The 19,434-nt window shown below is 42.0% G+C and overlaps 1 protein-coding gene across 1 annotated transcript in view; it reads right to left on the bottom strand.

Annotated features, from left to right (window-relative positions):
- Positions 1 to 7,405, bottom strand: part of BOK (BCL2 family apoptosis regulator BOK) — a 34,704-nt gene extending 27,299 nt beyond the window's left edge. The window contains exons 1-2 of the mRNA XM_054983240.1: positions 7,208 to 7,405; positions 5,611 to 5,995 (exon numbers count right to left, since the gene is read on the bottom strand). Of these exons, the coding sequence (XP_054839215.1) occupies positions 5,611 to 5,833 (223 nt within the window). The 5' untranslated portion in view covers positions 5,834 to 5,995; positions 7,208 to 7,405. The remainder of the gene's footprint in view (positions 1 to 5,610; positions 5,996 to 7,207) is intronic.
- Between the last annotated feature and the right edge of the window lie 12,029 nt (positions 7,406 to 19,434).

The following is a 19,434-nucleotide window of genomic DNA, read 5'->3' as shown; positions in this document are numbered from 1 at the left end:
CCCAGGGTTGTCTGCTGGTGCCAAAGGGGAGGGGGGATTGGGATATGCTGATGTCACTTCCGGTAAAAAACAAATTTGATTTCATGGATGATCTGGGAATTGCAATGAACTATAGAATTTTTGTAAATCCTACATGCAGCCTGGCAACCATATGTCCTGTCCTAGTGGACAATTTGGAGCCTTCTCAGAAGTAGCTGCAGCAGCCAGTAGCAGTGGCAGCCCAGGTAGCTCCAGCCCCACCCTGCACCATTCTCCCAGCCAGGCTATTGAGTGGTGGCAGTGAAGCAGTGGCAGCAGAGACAGCTCACACTTGGACCGAGCTAGGAGGAGGAAGGCAGGCTTCCCTTCAGGCTCCAGAAGAAAGGGACACGGGAAACAGAAGGCATCTCTCGCCTGTGTTTGCTTAGCGGTAGGACTAGTTGTGTGCAAGATGCACACTTTGGGGACACATCCAACTGTCTCCTTGTAGATTAAATGCTGTGACCAGTTACAGGCTTTCAAAGTACAAAAGTGGGTCCTATGTGACCGTACTAGACATCTTCTCCCCTTTCTTACTGCTCAAATTACACATGCATGGTAAAATGCAGTAAGGTTGAACTGAGATTGTAAATTAGTCTTCCTGCAAGGCCATCAGTTGATTCAGAACCTGATAAAGGCTATTGAAAACTGCTAATTTTTCCCTAGGTGCACATCAATTTAAAGCTGCCTTTCAGCTTTTCACACATGCAAAACAGAGAATCAGGCCTGAAAAGAGTCAAATTATGTTAAAATCAGAGCACATGATCAACAAAGAACCAGTATCAAACAGACTATTTTTGCATAACTAAAGATAAACAATTTATCATTACTAAAAATTGACATGTTGACAAATTATCCATCAAGTTTCTGCAGTCCAAACACTGGTTGTTGTGATACTTTTATTGGGAAGTGGCACACACAAGATCTCCCAATAAGAAATACATATGCAGGGAACACTCTATGAAATTGTTTTAGTGCACTAGCATAAATCTGCACATAGTTCATACTTGGATTGCTGGCAATTGCTCTCCACTGTCATTTTCCTTTCTGTAAAGCATCTCTAACAAGCACTCTAGCTCTACGAAAACCTTTGCCTGCCATTTCCTTCATATACTGTTATTTTAGCACGCCACTTATCCTTCCAATACATCTTCAGATTTCATTTTCTTTTGCAAAGTGCCATATTTGTTTGTGTACTGGGCCATGTTTGGCTATAGAGGCATAGGTTACAGACCCCTGGTCTAGATGAGCTGAACAGACCAGAAACAGGGCAGTCATTCCTCAGCCCCCAGTTATTATATGTAGGCAGGCATTTCTAGGACATATGGTGCTATTGTTATTGAAGAGTGACCTACAGGTTTATTGCACAAAACTTAAAATATGGTTGGGCTCTGGCAAGAGCTACTCAGTCCTTGAGGCTGGGGATCTTCTTGCCATCTCTGTATATTAAAACCATTAGCCTATCATCTCATGGGATTGCAGTGTCATGGCTGGTTTTCCCAGTGCAGCCATTAGCAACATAAAGATGGGACTTGAGAGCCCATGCTCATGGAGTCTAAGGACTACAAACATTATTATTATTATTCAGTTATGAAATCATCTGGCAGACTCAATTAATCTCACCATTAAGCAGATGAAACACCCGAAATTTGGAGACACCTGCAAGGAAAACACTTGACCTTCTGAATGGCTGAATTGTTCCATGTGATCTGATAAAACAGAAAGGAAATGTGGTGTATACATGCAAAGTTCTGATAAGAGAGAATGCTGCACACAGGGATGGGGGAGGAGAACTCCTTGCACCAGGAACATGGGAAGTCCTTCTAAGACAAAGCAGAAAAGGGGCAAGAATAGAAAGTAGCTGCTCTCGAACAGTAAAACACATTTGGTGGCAAGAAAGGCTGGAGGCTAGTGTAATTCTTAGGGAAGCACTATTGGCTGTAGAGTAACACCGTAAATTAGTTATTCTGCTTATAGCAAAGATTCCCACGGTACTTATTTATAAGCAGGCATGTAATCAGCTCCAGTTATGATGTAACACCCATGTTATTATCCAAGTTTTTACAATTGTTATGATTTGTACCATGACTCTGAGAGCTAATCACATAAAGTTATCCCAAGATTAATAGGCTCTCCTTGTCATGGTTCCCAACCTTGGAAAATCAGCATAAAATTTTCAAATTGTTGGGGTATTCATATCAAGATTTACTGAACTCTTTCTTCTCATCATACACTGGGGCGTTTTTAGGTTAGAGGGCAAAACTACATGTGATGCTGGGCATTCGTGACTGGAACTCCAAGAGTAAATCTGGACTTAAAAGCAACCAGAGGATGGGGCTTGGGGTGCTTTTAACATTTTCTGCAGCCTCCTCTGGCCTTCTTTAAATTGCAGTAATTTTGTGCCATTCTTTTTCTCCTACCAGACCTTAAAACAAAGAGGAGACTAAGTATTTTCAGCTGGGAAAAAACAGCACAATTGTGGCCTCAATCCAAATGTTCTCCCTTGAAGCTTTCTTGGGGCCAAATGACACACCAGGAATTGCAGTCATGGAACTTCAGTGTTATGTGAAGTTTGGCCTACAGGCTCACTGAAGACAAGTAAGGCGTTGAAACATGTGCAGCCTATATTAAGTTTATGCCAACACTTTAGCACTGGAATGGATCCCTGAGATTTCCTTCCTGCTGATTGATAACCAAGATATCTGAAAATTTAAATTCCATACTAAGCCTGCTGAAATAATCTTGGCAGGGCAAGGACAGGGGATCATATGGCACTTCGTGCACACAAGGAGTTCCCCAGCTATTCTGACTGAGGTGAAAACAGGTCAAACTTGCTGCACAGCTTGGTAGGGGCTGCAGAAATTTGGGGCTTCAGATTCGGAATGCATGACTGGGAAACAGCAGGAATACAGTGTGGCATCTGAAACAATATTGGGCTGCTTATGAGAGAAGGGCTGGTCTGGGTGTGGGGAGGAAGTAGCTTTACACATAAGTAGTATTTCCTTCAAGACTTCTATGAGCATTTAAGTTTCAAGCAGCATTACTTAGATGGAATGCCAAGTTATTGTACCTATCAGCCAAATCCTAATCAGAACGTAACAGTCAGGACAGTCGTCAAGGAGACACCTTCAGATTTGTTCCTGCACTTACTAGCCCTTTGAAATATTCACCATCTACATGTCAAAAGAATGCAAGTCACACACCCTGTCCTCACTCCTGGCCAAGGCAGAGGGGAGGAAAGGGGGGGGTGGGATTTGAAACGGATAATAAAAATAAAAATAGAGGAGGAGGAGGAGGAGGAACAGCAGAGAGAGAACCCAGAGTGAAGGGAGAAAAGCTAGAGGAGACAACGACATCCGTCACAGAAAGAGAACCAGATGACACCAACAAAGAAAGAGGATCACTGGAAATTGGATGATTGTTTCAGAAAGGAACTAAAACATGCTAGCAGCACCTCCAAAGAACTCTGGCCCTCTATTCAGTGTGGAAGGAAGGCTTAGATCCCTTCTCTCTCTCATTCTTGGAGACAACAATGTACCATCCAATACGGGTATGCCACTGGAGGGGTAGGAGAAGTTAAAAGATTCTCAGGGGATTTAAACACATCACACTCAGATCTCCTTCTTCTGAAGGGAGAAGCTGGTGCTCAGCTGAAGAGCACATGCCTTGCATATAGGAAGTCCTAGATTCAATCCCACTATCTCCTGTTAAAGGCTCTCAGGTAGGTGGTGTTGGAAACATCTTTTGCACCCAAGACCTTGGAGAGCTGCTGCCACTCAGAGTCCACTGAGCTTGATGGATGAGAGGTCTGACTCTACATTTGTTCATATATGAATGGAGGTAGGGGGCTGTGACTGAGAGGTTCTTACATTGTTACACACTCTCAGCCTAACCTCTCTCAGAGGGCTGTTGTGAGGATAGAATGGAGGCAAGAAGAACAACTTAAGTTGCTTAGGTCCCCATTGGGGCAAAAAGCAGGGTATAAATGAAGCCATTTTTTAAAAAAAATTACAATTTACATTCTGCCTGAGATGGGCAGAAAGTCTATACATCACATAGATTGGATCATTCCTGTGCAGGCTCAGCACACTAAAAACTAAGCATGCAGAGGAACAAAATGTAGCTATTTCACTTCTATTACTGACATCAATGGGCTTAGACTGGAGTAAGTCTGTTTAGGATTTCACTGTAAATGCCATAAGCACATAGTACAGTACTATCTGTGGCTGCAGAAAACAGGAACAAGCAGCACTAAAAGGACAAATTCCTATATTTCTGGAAAGCCACATGACTGTTAACTTCCTGTCAGTTGTATTTAATATTGACAAATAGAGAGTCACTAATGACAGCAAAGCCCAAGGAAGAGAAAGGCAGCCAAGGCTGCGCTGCTCAACCGAGTATTTTTGCAAACTCAGGACAAATGACAGCAGACTGCCAGCATCTTTGGGGGGCTTGAAATGTAGATGTTGCAACTGCCCCCAAATGCATCATACCGATGAACCAGCAGCTCCCCAGTTCAAGAACTCTCTTTCTCACCCTCTGTTATCGTCAAGGGACACTGTGTGTATCATGTGCCATCAAGTCACCTTTGACCTATGGCGACCCTATGAAGGAAAGACCTCCAAAATGTCCTATCATTAACAGACTTGCTCAGATCCTGCAAACTGGAAGACGTGGCTTCTTTTACTGAGGCAAGCCATCTTGTTTTAGGTCTTCCTCTTTTCCTACTGCCTTCTACTTTTCCTAGCATTATTGACTTTTCCGGAGAATCTTGTCTTCTCAGAATGTGACCAAAGTATGATAGCCTCAGTTTTGTCATTTTAGCTTCTAGGGAGAATTCAGGCTTGATTAGAAACTAACATGTACTGATAGGAGACTAGATGCAACACTCACCTTTCTCTGTTTTCCAATACCCTTTAATCTATTATGATCAGCCTAGTGGGCTAATGGCAGCATTCCAACCAGAGAACCATATTTTAAATGCATCTGGGCTAGAAGCCCAGTACATTTTTCAGAGTATTGATAGCTGCAGGACAGAGAGGACGTTGCCTGTGGTGTACGCACTACATTTCTTTTGTCCTCCCATCTTCTCTGGTTAAATGATTTTTACAGGTCTTTGCAGAATGAGGAAAACATGCAGATTTTTTTGTTCAGAATGATACTGTAATGCAAAGAGTGTACACACCACAGGTAATCACACCACCTTTACCATGCTGGAAAAAAAATACTGCCTGTCTCCAGTCAACTCCTATTTAGTTGAGCACTTAAAATAGCATAAAGAAGCACTCTCCTCAAGTACCCACGGGCAACTGGGAATTCCGAAGGCGCAGCTAAGCATACCTTGTTCTGAACTGCCCAAAGGTGCCATGCCCTCAATACTGTAAAGACGTGTGGCTTCACCAGCTGAGCTGTCCCAGAGGATGATGCCCAAGTCCCATTCTCTTGGATGCACTAACAGAAATCAGTAAGATATCCCAGCACTTCTCAATTTCTTACCAAGCTCCTCACTTCACAGCATTTCCCCATCCATCCAGAAGCTCTTTGAACCCAAACGGCCACCCTCAGAGGGACACTGACAGTTCCTGCACTTACCTAATCTCAAAAGAATGTTTGACACCTCTGCTAACTTGCCACCAGGAGCAGGTGCGCTATATTCAGGCTTGTTCCAGCCAATTCCTGCCCGAATCAACCTGGAGTGGATGTAGTCTCTGCAGAGCACCTTGGCCTGAGAAACAAGCTCCTTGTCAGTGGGCGTCCGATCAAACACTTCCATCACCTCTGCAGCAAAGACAGAAGAGCGGCGCAATACCTCCATCTTCGTCAGCTAGTCCCAAACATGAAGGGTGGAGCTGTCAGCTGTCATGAGGAATTTGACAGCAGGGTGCCTTGAGAGGAATCTACAGCTCTCGCTTAGGATAATGATTCACTGTGATCCTGCTACAGGGCAGCCTTTGCAATAAATATTCTTTTGAAGTACCTGTTTGACACAAATATTGAGAAATGCACGCATTAAAGAGGAAACAAATTAATTCCCAACCTACACCACTTAACATGTTCTGTTGGCTTCAGCAGAGTTAGCATTCATTCATGCAATAAACAAATTTACTGTCCCTTGCAACACGAAAAGAAAGAAAAGAAAAAAGAAAAACAAAATCCCAAAAGACAAACGACACTCTACAAGTTTTGTGGCCCTTGTGAAAAGCTATGGGTTTGTTGATACAGAATTAGACTTGTACAAGTGTGTTCTTGTGGAGACACAAATCACAATATGTATGGTTTCTTAGCAGACTAGGAAGTATCAAGACAGCCGTCATTCTGGTTTTTATTTGGTGCAAGCCTAATATTTAGTCCCTGATCCTAATCTAAAGTTAAGACAGAACTGGAGCAAAATTGTGTTACTTACAGTGCAACCTTATGCACAGTTAAACCTTTCTAAATCCATTGATTTAGAAAGGTGTAACTTTGCTTAGGATTGCATTTCTAGGCACTGAAGTTTTTAATAAGTCATTGTAAAGTAGGGCTGTGAGGCACCATTCCAGCAATGCCCATTAACTCCTAGCACCAAGCCATGATTTTGTACATCCCCCTCAAGTCCTTGAAGAATAATCCTTGTAACAGAGCTACGATTCGAATGCATGCCAGAAGACAAGAACAACCAGGGCATAGCTCAATGACAGAGTGCAAACTTTGCATGCACAAATTCCTGAGGTTAAACTCGTGGCATTGCCAGTTTAAGGACACGATAGGACCCTTTGCCGGTGTCCATAGACAATACTGAGCTGGACAAACAAATGGCTAACCCAGCATGTCCTCATGTTGAGGTAGGTCACCGAAGTTACCCAGAAAAATTCTGCCTCTACAGAAAAACATATCAAACATACAAGACACCCACCATTTTTAAAAGCTTACTTCTAGCTAATCTTTCCAAACTGTACAGGATAAGCAGTGCAATTACGAGCACATTATTTCAAGAAAACACAGAAGCAGACATACAGAGAAAAAGATGCCTAAAACAATGAACAAAAATACTGTTCAAGCATCAAATAACCACTTGCATATAATTTCAACAGGAACAGAAGCAGTAGGATGCACCCATCAGTGAGAAAGCACTAGGAATGGTGCCTCTGCCCTCTTACCCAATCCATCCTAAAAGCATTCGGGAAAAACAGATCAGCAAATTGCCATTTACCTTTCCAATGCATTTCCACCCCCGTTATCTGATCGCTTCTTTTCCCCTCTGCTCCTTCTGGCCTAGGCTGTACACAGACTACAGGGCTTCTCAGTCCCCATCCTCAGCTCTTGAAGCTGCGCGGCACCGAGTTCCCTAGGAGTCTTTGCCGCTCTTCTTGCAGTCTACGCAAAGCTTCCCGGCTGGCTGTCAGCTCCTGCTCTGCTCTGCTCTTTTGGCGAGGGAGGAAAGCTCCTGGCTGTAGCCTTGTAAGGAAGGTGAATTAACCAGGAGGCGGAGTTAACTCAACTTGGAAGGAATCCTCCGCCCTCCGCGCTCTTAAGGAAGCGCCACCGGCTGCCCTGGGGAGGCTGGTGCTGGACGCGTTGGTGCCTGTTTCTCCAGTTTCAACGAAGTCCCTTGGTTCCTCATCTATAAAATGGGGGAAACTGTGACCCACCGAAGGGTTCTTGGCTGTGGCACTGGTTACATTGAATGAGTTTTAAACGGTTTTCATATAGTGAAGCCATATTTTCAAGACGCGGTTTTTAGACTTTGTATTGTTCACTGTATGGGTTTTGTTGCTTTTAATATTTGTTGCAACCTGCCTTGGGAAGCCGGTGGGATGAAAAGATGAGGTATAAATGTTCTTGACGGATAGATAAGTGTAAGGTGCTCAAGTAGCTCTCTTTAGCATCTCACCCCAGCAGCAACACGAGCCACCCATCCACTGCAAGATCAACCCCCACCCCTCCAGCTCCATAAGCGCTCCCTTGGGTGCTGCTTTTGCTGCTTGCCTAGCAGCACCCTGGAAGTGCCACGCTGCTTCCAAAAGAGTATGTGCGCTGTGATGGTGTCTGTTCTGTGGGATGCATCCAATGTTATTGTAAAGAACATCTATTGGATATCCTTTCTGACATAACATTGGACAAGCAGCACAACTCTCACAGCCACACGTTCTCATTGTTTTGTAACATAAAAAAAAAGATTTAGCAGGTGCTCATCCTGCAGTGTATTACTTTTAACATAACAATGGTCATTCAGTGTTTTTTTAAAAAGTGGTCAACTTGCAACAAGATTAACTGCCCCTACCATCGTGTTGATCTAGGATTAGCTTTCCCCCCTGAATGTTGTGAATAATAAGGGTCCCCTATCTTTTGCGGTGCAGTGCTCTTCTAGCCATTTAAAACATAGCAACTCTATCCATCTTTTGAGTAGGTGGAAATGATATAACAGTATAATGCATTATTACTGATGAAAAAAGGGTAGGGCACATAGGTGTAAACTATGGGGGGGGCTGAGGGGCTCGAGCTCCCCCCGGATTTGGCCAGGGGGGGCTGAGCCCCCCCCGGGCAACCGGTGAACTACATGGGGGCTGAGGGGCTCAAGCCCCCTTGAATTTGGCCAGGGGGGCAAGCAATGACAAACTCATATGAGAGAATCAGTTATAATGGCAGATGAAGCACAGGACTGTCCACCCCTCCTATTTATATTATGATTTCCATGATTCTTTGGGGCTTTGTTGCTGTTTTTTGCTCTTATGTATTTCTGTGTTTATTAAAAATGTATAATTTTAAAAAGGAGTTGCAGTTTATATAACAATTTACAAATAAATGCTACAGAAGAATTAAGAGACACTGACAGAAGATATATGATTTTGAAAATCAGGCTCCTAGAAAGCAAGATGTACACACTAGCAACAATATATGCACCAAACAATGCAAGAGAAAAATTTTATGAAAATGTTTTCCAATCCTTTTTTGATTTTCAAGCAGGTAATGATCTTTGGCGATATGAATGGGGTAATGGATCTGAAAAAATGATAGGTGAAAAAAACCAAAGGCAAACTTCCCAAAAATGTGTTTAATGATATGGAAATGTTACAACTAGAAGATGCTTGGAGGATCAAAAATCTGAATACTGGAGACTTCACTTCTAACACTGTCCCTTTCCTCAGGTTTCAGAGGAATTAGAAAGAGAGACAGGTCAGGGCATCTGTTTATTCCTTTACTGCCCTGAACTATCCTTTGATGTGTAGATTATTAATCTCAGAACTTCCTCCTCTGGAATAGATCAGTAGATAGGAATTTTCTCTCCACTTTCCTATCAAAGTATGGAAATCCTATAATAAAGAACTCTTACTTCTTTTCTAAAACTAAGGCAAGTATAAGTCTGTTATTTTCTCTTTCTCTTTTACACTGACACCAGCCAGCATGCTCCAACCACCCATCATTACGTTTTCTCTGCAATCAATGCTACTCTCTTAAGGAACAGTTGCTGTTCCTTTTAATAGGGAAAAACTAGTCTCTATTTTATTTTACTTTTCAGTTACTTTATCATTACATTGTATTTTGGAAATGTAACACTGGGAAGGGGTAGACCTTCTGTTTCCTTGCTGAAATAGCTTTGTTTGCTTGCTTGCTTGCTGTTTTTTTGTGGGGGGGGGGCTGGGTGTGGGAGAACAGTTAGTTTTATCATGGTAGTATGTGGGGGTGCTTCAGCCACTCCTAAGCTCCTCTTTCAATTTCCATTCCATTTTTAAATGGAGAGGTGGTATCTATTGCTGAAAAGGACAGTTCTTAAAATAGCAGCCTGAGTGCTTTCTCTCTGAAACAATGAAAAAGCCCATCTGCATGAACAAGATGGGGGGGGGATGCAGATCAGAGGCCTTTTTAAAATTTCCTTTTGCCCTGTGTGCAGCCTGGAGAGAACATTAGCAAGGAATGTGCACTTAATTATATGATTTTGTTAATAATGTGTTCTGAATGTCTGTGTTTTTAAGGTGGAGTTTTTAAGCAGTGTGCTAAGAAAGCAAGGTATATACAATCCTAGGTAGTATAACTGTGAGTTTTCTTTAGGGTCGTGACTAGCACTGTTCTGAATTGCCTCAAAATGTGCTTGTACTCACTTAGCGGATATGAGTTTGAAATGAGAAGAAGGAGATTGCTACTACTATGAACTCTCTACATTGCTCAGAAATCGAGTGCACAGCATCTGTTTTGTATTCTGCCCTGGTTCAGACTTCAACCACACATTTACCAAGTGAAGGCATCTGCAATGCGACAATTTAGTAAATTTCAGTACAAAGTCACCCTTATGAATAAGGCAGAATCAAGACTCCTGTAAATGAACATCCGGGAAAACTTTGTGAGGTGCCCCTCCCTAAATCCTCCATGGCCCCACCTCTATAGAGGGTGGCAATGGAAGCCCCTCCCTGTGATGTAATTGGCTACTCCCTGTGATGTCACTGGACCCCAGTTCTTTTAAGGACCAGATATAGCAGTGCCTCTGGCCCAGCCCCACCCCCTGGGAAATTGGAAAGTTTAGAGCAGATATTCTTCCTTCCTTGCTACAACGTAGAGTCCACAAGAAACCTCTGTGGGGTATTCTCACATTCAAATAACATTATCCTCTTGAGGGGGGATTATCTCCTGTGCATTAAAAAATGAAGTAAGGCATGCGCTGTTTAACAGCGATTCTTAACATTGTTTGACTTTGTTCATTTGAATGGGTCCCAAATGTTTATTATTGTGTGTTATGTAAATTTGGTTCTTTGTGCTCATGTGTCGTATCAATTTCTGTCCCCCAAACTGCAAATCTTCCCACAAGTAGCGATAAATGCAGCTGTATTATTTTGTGTTAGCCACAGACTTAAGTGTTGCAAAATGACTACTATGGGGAAAATATGCCATTTAAAACTTTTTAAAAAGTTATATCTGCATTTATCCTTTGCCCTACAGAAAGGGAAACAATCATATTTAAAATAAAGTTACAAAATTGTTCTGGAGGCTAAAAGGTGTGATTGTGCTATCAGAGGCACCAGCCTGTCACAAATAGGGCCGTTCCTATTCAAGCACCACTGTACTGAAAACCCACAGAACTGGTGTTTTTTTAAAAAATGGTCTTAAAATAGAAGTACGCCTGTTTGTAGATTAGTAAAACTGTTCCCAGCATTTTCACAATGATATTTGTACATTAGATCAGGGGAGGATTATTATTATTTATTCCATATGAATTTAAGGTTCCTAGTACATTTCAGATACTATACTAAGTACGAGTTTCCTGGTACCACCAAAACATGACCAAAGAGACTTAAGCTTAGGGAAGGGGAAGATAAACTTATTCAGAGTTAGCCAGTAAGGAGGTGTCAGATAGGAATGACATCTTACCTTGTTGACCCTTAAACACCATATGGACTAATAAGATAGGCATGAGAAGCTCTGTATCAGAATAATGCCAGGCAGGATTTGATGGACATAATCTCCACTCTATCAGTGGTTTGTAGAACAAAAAAGAATGCCTGTTTACGGTTTGCTATTTAAAACACTGTTTAGTGGTTGTAAGACGTGTCATTTTACAGAACAAGGGAACCACTTGTAAACTAGGCAAAACCAGTGAAAAGCAGAGGAAGAACTCTCTTTCGCTCTCTCTTTAGACATAACAAGAATGCTAGTTTAACCAGGGCTTCTTCCTTTGGTTATTTGATACACAACACGAACAAAGGCATGCTTGTAAAGCACTATGAAGGAGAAAATAGCATAAAATAACAGATCCAGATTCATCCCCAAGGGAGGCAATTGAATAAAAGAAGAATCGGCTGTCTGAAAAATCCATCATTTCTGATGCTGAATTTTCAGTTTGAACTTTATGGATTTCAAACAATGGAAAGTTTGTGGGAACTGAAAGAGTTGAGGAACTTATTTCAGTTCATATTTCTTGATGGGATGTGAGTTTTAAATATTCATCAGGTTCGTCCATTTCTTTCACATGATACAGAACACGAATGAATGAATAAGGGACTTGTGGGGGGGGGGGTTGTTGTTGCATTTCCCCAAGGCCTTTCTGTCCTTTGGTTTTCCTCTTTACCTCCCCCTGGCTGTGTTGGTAGGCTCCCCCTTTCCTTCTTTCGCACTCGCTTACCCACTTACCTTTTTTCTGTTCCCTGCCTCCTCTTCAGGTCTCCCCTTTTATCTTTTTTGTTCCTCCCACTCCAGCTAAGGTTACCAACCTCAAGGCGGGGCCTGGAATTCTTCTGTGATATCTCCAGAGTTCACCGATCAGTTTCCCTAGAAGAGACAGCAGCTTCAAAGGCATCACATCCCTGCTGACCTCCCTCCCTTCTCCAAACTTCATCCTCCCCAGGTACCAACCCCCAGACTCCAGAAATTTCCCAGATGGGAGTGGGTAACCCTGCCTTCAACTTTACTATCCGTTCCTCCTACCTTTTACCATTTTTAATCCCTCCCTCCCTCCCCTGTGCTAACACTAACTGAATCCTCAGCAATGTTGCTTGAAGGTTGCCTAGTAGGCCCCCAAATGGCCGCAGAGATTTCACAACATAGTCTTGAGAGATCTTTTTGCATTTCATAGTTTTATGCAAACCTGAGGCTTCTCTCAAGCTAGTAGAAAAATCTCCCCTTTCTGATCTTGGCCTCATAGTGTGGATTTTTTTAATCTACACTTTATGGCTCAGTCCAGAATTAGATATATCAAGTGGAGGATCCGCAAGGACTTGCGGAAGGTGTCTCATTTTCCCCTCTCCCGCATGTCCTCTTTCCCTTTTCTGCCCCTTTAGCCTCTCCCTCTTTCCTGCTTCCTTCACCCTCACCCAGTGTGCATAGTCACACTGTGCCAGACAAAGAAACATCTACCAAAGAGGAGGAATAGTTACATCTGATGTGGGACCAAATCACTGGAAACATGGGGGGTTTGGCAACCATCCTAGTTTAATGGGAAAACTGCATTAGAGTAATCTCCCTGATGTCGCAGGATAACATTTACATGTAGCTTCCATGTGACTCATTCTAGAGCAAGGATTACAGATGGAAGGATCACTTTACTCTTCTGAATTCCCACTGAAATTGTGTCATGTTAAGCAGTGTCCAATTTAATCATGGAAATGAACTCAGGGAGCAGAAAGTGGGGCAGATGGCATCATCATCATCATCATCCATTGGAATGTTGTGAGTGACAGGCTTGTTCCTGCTGCCTTACTGCAATACTGCAATAAAATATTCTGAATTCCCCAGGTAGAGGAAAGGACTACATCATTCTTACTTACATGGTGCACAGGGGAGTCCCAACACACGAGGAGTGGGGAGAAGGGGCCGTAATAAAGATACTCTTTGAGACTAGTATTGTTTATAACTGATGTGCCTTTCTGAAGGTTGAGTCAGTGGTTGCTGAACACAACACTAAGTATGATCCTGTTGTGTAACATGAGTGAATTACTCTAAATATGAGTGCTTGAAATTCAGAGCCTGAGGGGAAAGAGAAGGCTGGCCACCCACATGGTTCCAGTCTTAACCAAGAACAAAGCCTCCAAGATTCCTAAGAATGTGACAAAACAGGATGATTCAGCTTTTCCTCAGGGCATTGTCTCCCACTACCTTTTAAAGACACAGGGCAATCTGGTGTGTTAATTTTTTATAGTTTTGTTTTGTTCTTCCCTCAAGAACTTAAAAGTAGGCTGGTGAAAAAGAAGGGAGAGGCCTCATATTTTGGACCAGGCCCTAGAAAATCCTGTTGGTGGGGAGGAGTGAGGAAAGTAATCATGTAATTTGATTGATTATGGTTACCAATTCTAAATATTTCTGTTGCAGCATGAGATCCCAAATACATGGAACAGGGAACTGCCCGCAGAAGTACGTGGGATGGAATTCAAGTGCCTTATAATGTTTATTATTTATTAGACTATGTAGATCCCATCTTTCTCACTATGACATTGAAAATGTAAATATTTACAAAAATACACATTATAAAGGAAAAATTATATATCAGAATTAAGTATGGTTAGCATTAGCTGTATCTTGCCTTCATTGAATAAAACCAGTGTTGCTCAGGACAAAAGATAAATCCCAGATTGATGGCCTGATTACTAGGGTTGCAGGCCCCCAGTGGGGGCAAGGGATCTCCGCTCCCAGCCTCTGTCACTCACCACCATTCACCTTGCTTGTGAGGGGAAAAGACAAAGGAATGGGCCTTCCACAGCTCACTCCCAGTGCAGCATGACAATGTCATTCCCAGAGTGACATCACTGTGCAGGCCTAGGGAGTGCTCCCATGCTTCATGCTGGGCCAATTTGGGCTCCAAACAGGGTGATTCTTTAAGAATCATCTGTGTGCGCGAGGACATCCAAAAGGTGTGTGCCAAGTCCCTCATACACACACCGGGAGCATAAGGGGACCCAGCAACCCTACTGATTACACATGTACTAAACGTGTTTAATGAGGGGAACACAACTGAACTCATATTTTGTGTGCCTACACTAACTTTCAAAATGGTTGGGGTGGATGGGCTTGAGAGCACAGAGAGGCTTCATTGGTTCCTGCTTTCTACCCAATACATTTTTGCAGAAAATAATAATTTATACAAAAGAGCCATGAGGGGCAGGGTATTTCTCTGACTCTTTTTTTTATGTCAGACCATTGGTTTATCTAGCTTGGTACTGACAATTCTGACTGGCATTGGTTCTTCATGGCATGGGCTACACATACAGCCCCTCCTCAAGGCAAATATCATCCCCTGGGATCATTTCAGGTCAAGAAAACTGCAGGGGTTCAATCAGGACTATGCCACATAGTCCTGAAGCAAACGGTGCCTCCACATGCGTGGGAATGGAATTCCTTCTAGGGAACTCGCAGCCAATAGGTGAAGGCCAAACTAGACATTACAGCATCCATGGATCTGAACAATGAACATCACTGCCATTTTAGAGGTGAATTTGGGCCAAGGTCTGGTCACAAGTGCACTAAACTCATGTGTGATTGGGGGAAAGCCCAACTCTACTTGAATTTAATGTGGGACTGCACTCACCTTCAAAATGGTTTGGAGTAAGAGAAAAGGGTGTGTGTGCACATAGGCAGGAGCCGCTTTGTCTGTCTCTGCTTTCCACCCACTGTGCTTTGACCACCATGAGACCTATTCAACAGGTTAAAGGACAAGATAAAATCTTTTAAACAAATAAAATATACCTTATGCATTAGTTGGCTTGTGGGGGTGCTGAAGAAGACTTACTGGAAATAATTTCCTTATACCAATTCACATATGCAGAAATATAATCAGGAAACAGCTTCAGATTCACCTCCCTCTGTCTGTATGGTCTGTAGCTTCAGGGAATGGTGAGGGAGAAATATTTGTTACTAGATCTGCTGGGCTTCTTAGCAATCTGGAGTCAAGTAATTGCCATTTTACTTTCTCTACATGAGTAGATGCTGCCCAGAAGTGCCCAGGAGCGTTTTCTAAAGGTCATTTGCACAGCTGTGCATCACTGCAAGTCAGTGCTTGAGGCTCCAATTTGAGACAGCTGACAAACAGCAGAGCAGATGATTATACAGTTAAATTCAAAAGTAAACACTGGAGATTTATTGCATAACACATCTTACTGATGGAATCACATAAAGGAAAAATAAGCTTCTTCAGGACTATAAAACTGACCTCTATTGTAGCACACACGGAGTCATTAGCCTAGAGCAGGGGCCTGTGACTTTTTACAATCCAAGAGCCAAACTCGGAGCAAGAGATCAACAAAAAGCTAGAATGAGAAAGCTCATTTCTGCATAACTAAAGCTATACAATTTCATATCACTGATAACTGACATATTGATTAATAATCCATACAGTTTCTGCCGGCCAAACGTAGGTGGTTTTGAGTCCTTTATTAGGAACTGGTGCACAAAAGATCTCACAATAAGTAAATAAATATATGTACAGGAGTACCCTGGAATAAATCTACACTTGGTTTGCACTTGGATTATTGGCAATTGTTCACCTCTATCTTTTCCCTTTATGTAAAGCCTTCTAGTCCCATGAAAACCTTTGCATTCCCTTCACTTATTGGTTATTCTAATAACAACAACAACAACAACAACAACAACATTCGATTTATATACCGCCCTTCAGGATGACTTAACACCCGCTCAGAGCGGTTTACAAAGTATGTTACTAGTATCCCCACAACAAAACACCCTGTGAGGTAGGTGAGGCTGAGAGAGCTCCAGAGAACTGTGACTAGCCCAAGGTCACCCAGTTGACTTCAAGTGGAGGAGTGGGGAATCAAACCCGGTTCTCCAGATTAGAGTCCTGCACTCTTAACCACTACACCAAACTGGCTCCCAGTATCCCAACTAGTATCCCAACTACTCCTCAAATATACTTGAATATAAAGATTTCTTTCTTTCTTTCTTTCTTTCTTTCTTTCTTTCTTTCTTTCTTTCTTTCTTTCTTTCTTTCTTTCTTTCTTTCTTTCTTTCTTTCTTTCTTTCTTTGTACTAGCTCTAGAGCTGTAGGTTGCAGACCTCTGGCCTGGAGGAATACAGTCATCAGGGCCATAATGCTCCAGCATGGGCCATGTGATTCACAGAAGTGATAGTTGGTGATAAGAAAACCCTCTTGCCTCCTTTCTCTATTACCCAGCCATGCTCAAGCCCCTCTAGTTTCCCTGGGGCTTGCTTGGAAGTTTCCAGTAAATAATAACCCTTTCTAGTCACCATTTAATTCTTCCCATGTATTCTCAGTTTTAAATAATTCTCTATGGATGCTTTCAGATACGGATCTGTTTCAATAGCTGCATGGCCACGTTTTCAAAACATGCTACAAGTAGAATTATAGTTTGTGGCTCTGCACTGCGCTTACTGTAGTCAGTCTGCTATCATCATTACAATCCTGCAATGCCCTGTCTCAACACAGGGAGATCCTCAGTATCTTTACTGCAGAAAAAGTTCCAGTTACTGCTATTGGACCAAACTGTTTCTCTCAGCCACCAGACTACAATGGATCCTTCAGTGAATCAGCTTTCATCAGCTGTTTCGTTTTTAAACCCATTCACTCTCTTTTTTAAAATTGGTCTGTCAATTGTACTATTTAATTGTAGTCCATCTGTGGGACTGAATGCTGAATAGAAATCCACATATACACATGGGCAAAATGATCCTTGACTGATTAGTCAAATGACAAGAAGGCAGTCTTAGGAACCTTCTAAATTCAAAGGCAGAAAAAAAGGAAAAAACAGATGGTTATTGTAAAGATCGTTTGGGGTTTCTTATTTCTCTCTGGTATGAAGGAGGCAGGTGAGGTGGTGTTGAGGGTAGGATTCCAAGCTGGTCAGTATCTAAGGCAGCCTCATTGTTTCTCCAGAATTTAATGTAGCTAGAGAAGATGTTGAATCCTCAACTTTTAAATTTACTATAAACAGTAACTCCTGGGAGGGGGGATCTTGATTGGGACCAAAGCTCTGGGGGAAGCAGCAGCTTAACCGCTTGATTCCATTTTCCCAATTGGGGCAAATAGCCTTGGGGGGCAGTGTTCACATGAGAAAACTGTTTATCCACATCTCATTAAGGCTTCTACTGTTCACACTAAAGATTTTATCTTAAATTCTGAGCAGCTTAAGGCATTGAAATAAGACCTAAAAACAGCTTTCATTGCTTTAAAAAACCATTTGTCAGTACAAAATAATTTATAGGGTTCTTCTTGGAATACTCTCCCTATCAAGAGACAGAGACTCCTCTTTAAAGTTTAAGGATTTCTTTTATTAAAATAAAATTAATCTTTTAAATAAAGCAAGATATCAAAATATAAATGCTTATTAAAATAAAGTCTACAAAAATAGAGCAGATAAAAGTAACAAGAATTAAGTTTCCTAACATTTCTCACTTAAATCTAAATTTAATTCAATCAGATTTACTATGAAATGCCTTAAGCTTCTCATAGCACACATTACAAAATTAAGTTTTTCACCTAGCTCTTCAAAAGATTTCTTTCAGTCAAAGCCCTGATCTGCTATCTTGGTTAGCACTTTTATATGTTATCTTATGCAGAAATCTAAGATCTTTTTCATGTAATATAGATAAATTATAATTGGTTGGAGATTTAATTTATTATTCATATTTTTAATCATGTGACATTCTACCTAGCCAAAAAGTGACACGATGTCCAGCTGCAAGATAACATATATAAATTCGTAAAGATGACAGGAAAAGTTAAGTGAGAAGATCATCACTGGTCTATTCTACAATTAGAAAACATTTATCTGATACTGTCTACTATTTTTAATTGACTGTCAAAGACAAAAGTACCACTTGTGTAGTTATACAACATGCTAGGAAAAAACTACAGTAAAGTTCATACAGAGTTCACTAGAATACATGTATATCACTAAGTATAATGTGCTCTGATCCATATTTCCATGACAAACCAATGCAGGAAAGAAGGGCACCAGTGCCACAGCCCCGATCCTAATCAGTGTCCTGAAACCATAAGGGGGCCCAACAAGAATCCGGTTCAGTACTGGGAAGAAGGAAGTAATTCTTCCCACCCATGGCCAGTGAAATTGTTCCCTCTTGAGATTTGCTTGTAGCTCTGATAGGGAAGAAGAGAGGCAGCGATGCAAGACACAGAAGGGAAGTTTTGCTCAAGGAAACAGTACAGGTGAACCTCTCCCCTTCCCCAACACTTTGGTCCCAATCTGTATTGCACCCTCTCTTAATTGCTTTCTAAAACTAACAGTGCAATCCTAAACAGCATACCAACTTCTAAGTCCATTGAGGTCAGTGGTCTTAACTCTCCTTAGGACTGCAGTGTAAATCATATATTGCATGTAGTTGGTTCTAACTAGCTTCCAGAGAAGAGGTACAGCAGACCAATGTTCTTGCTCCATTGGCTACTGCCAGCCCCGGATCCTGGGATATGTGTAGAGAATCCTGGAGCTGACCCTACTATGGGAATGGAGATGATCAGAGAGAGGCGCCAAAACTGAATACTGGGGGAAGAGTTAATATTCAGATGTCTCTTTCTCCACCACCACTGGAACCACTGGAGAGGCCTCCATTGGAAATAAGCAGCAGAAAGAGTAACCCGAAGCAGACTACTTCCACTCAGGTCTGTTCAATGGGGCTTATTCACAGGAGTGTGTTCTTAAAATTGCACTGTAAGAATCCCAGCCACCATTGTTCTTTCCTTTCAAGGGAATTAGGAATGCCAAGGTAACATCAAAGTAGGGTGGTCAGCTATCCTATACCTTTAATAGAGGCTTAATGTGTAGACTTAGGCAGGTTGTAGAGCGCTGTTTCTTGTCTTATTTTCTGCCAGTCTGCCAAGGATCATTTTGGTTGCATATGCAGATTCCTTTCCCATGTTTTTAGCTCCATAGCTGTGGCACAGCAAAATAGCACAAGTGAGAGATCAGTTGTAAAAAAGAACAAAACTCCTACAACGTTTTAAAGCATTGCTTCCTAATCTCCTAGGCATTA

This window comes from Eublepharis macularius, chromosome 6, assembly GCF_028583425.1.
Source record: "Eublepharis macularius isolate TG4126 chromosome 6, MPM_Emac_v1.0, whole genome shotgun sequence".
In the NCBI taxonomy this organism is placed as follows: Eukaryota; Metazoa; Chordata; class Lepidosauria; order Squamata; family Eublepharidae; genus Eublepharis; species Eublepharis macularius.
This window is presented reverse-complemented; position numbering and strand designations above follow the sequence as displayed.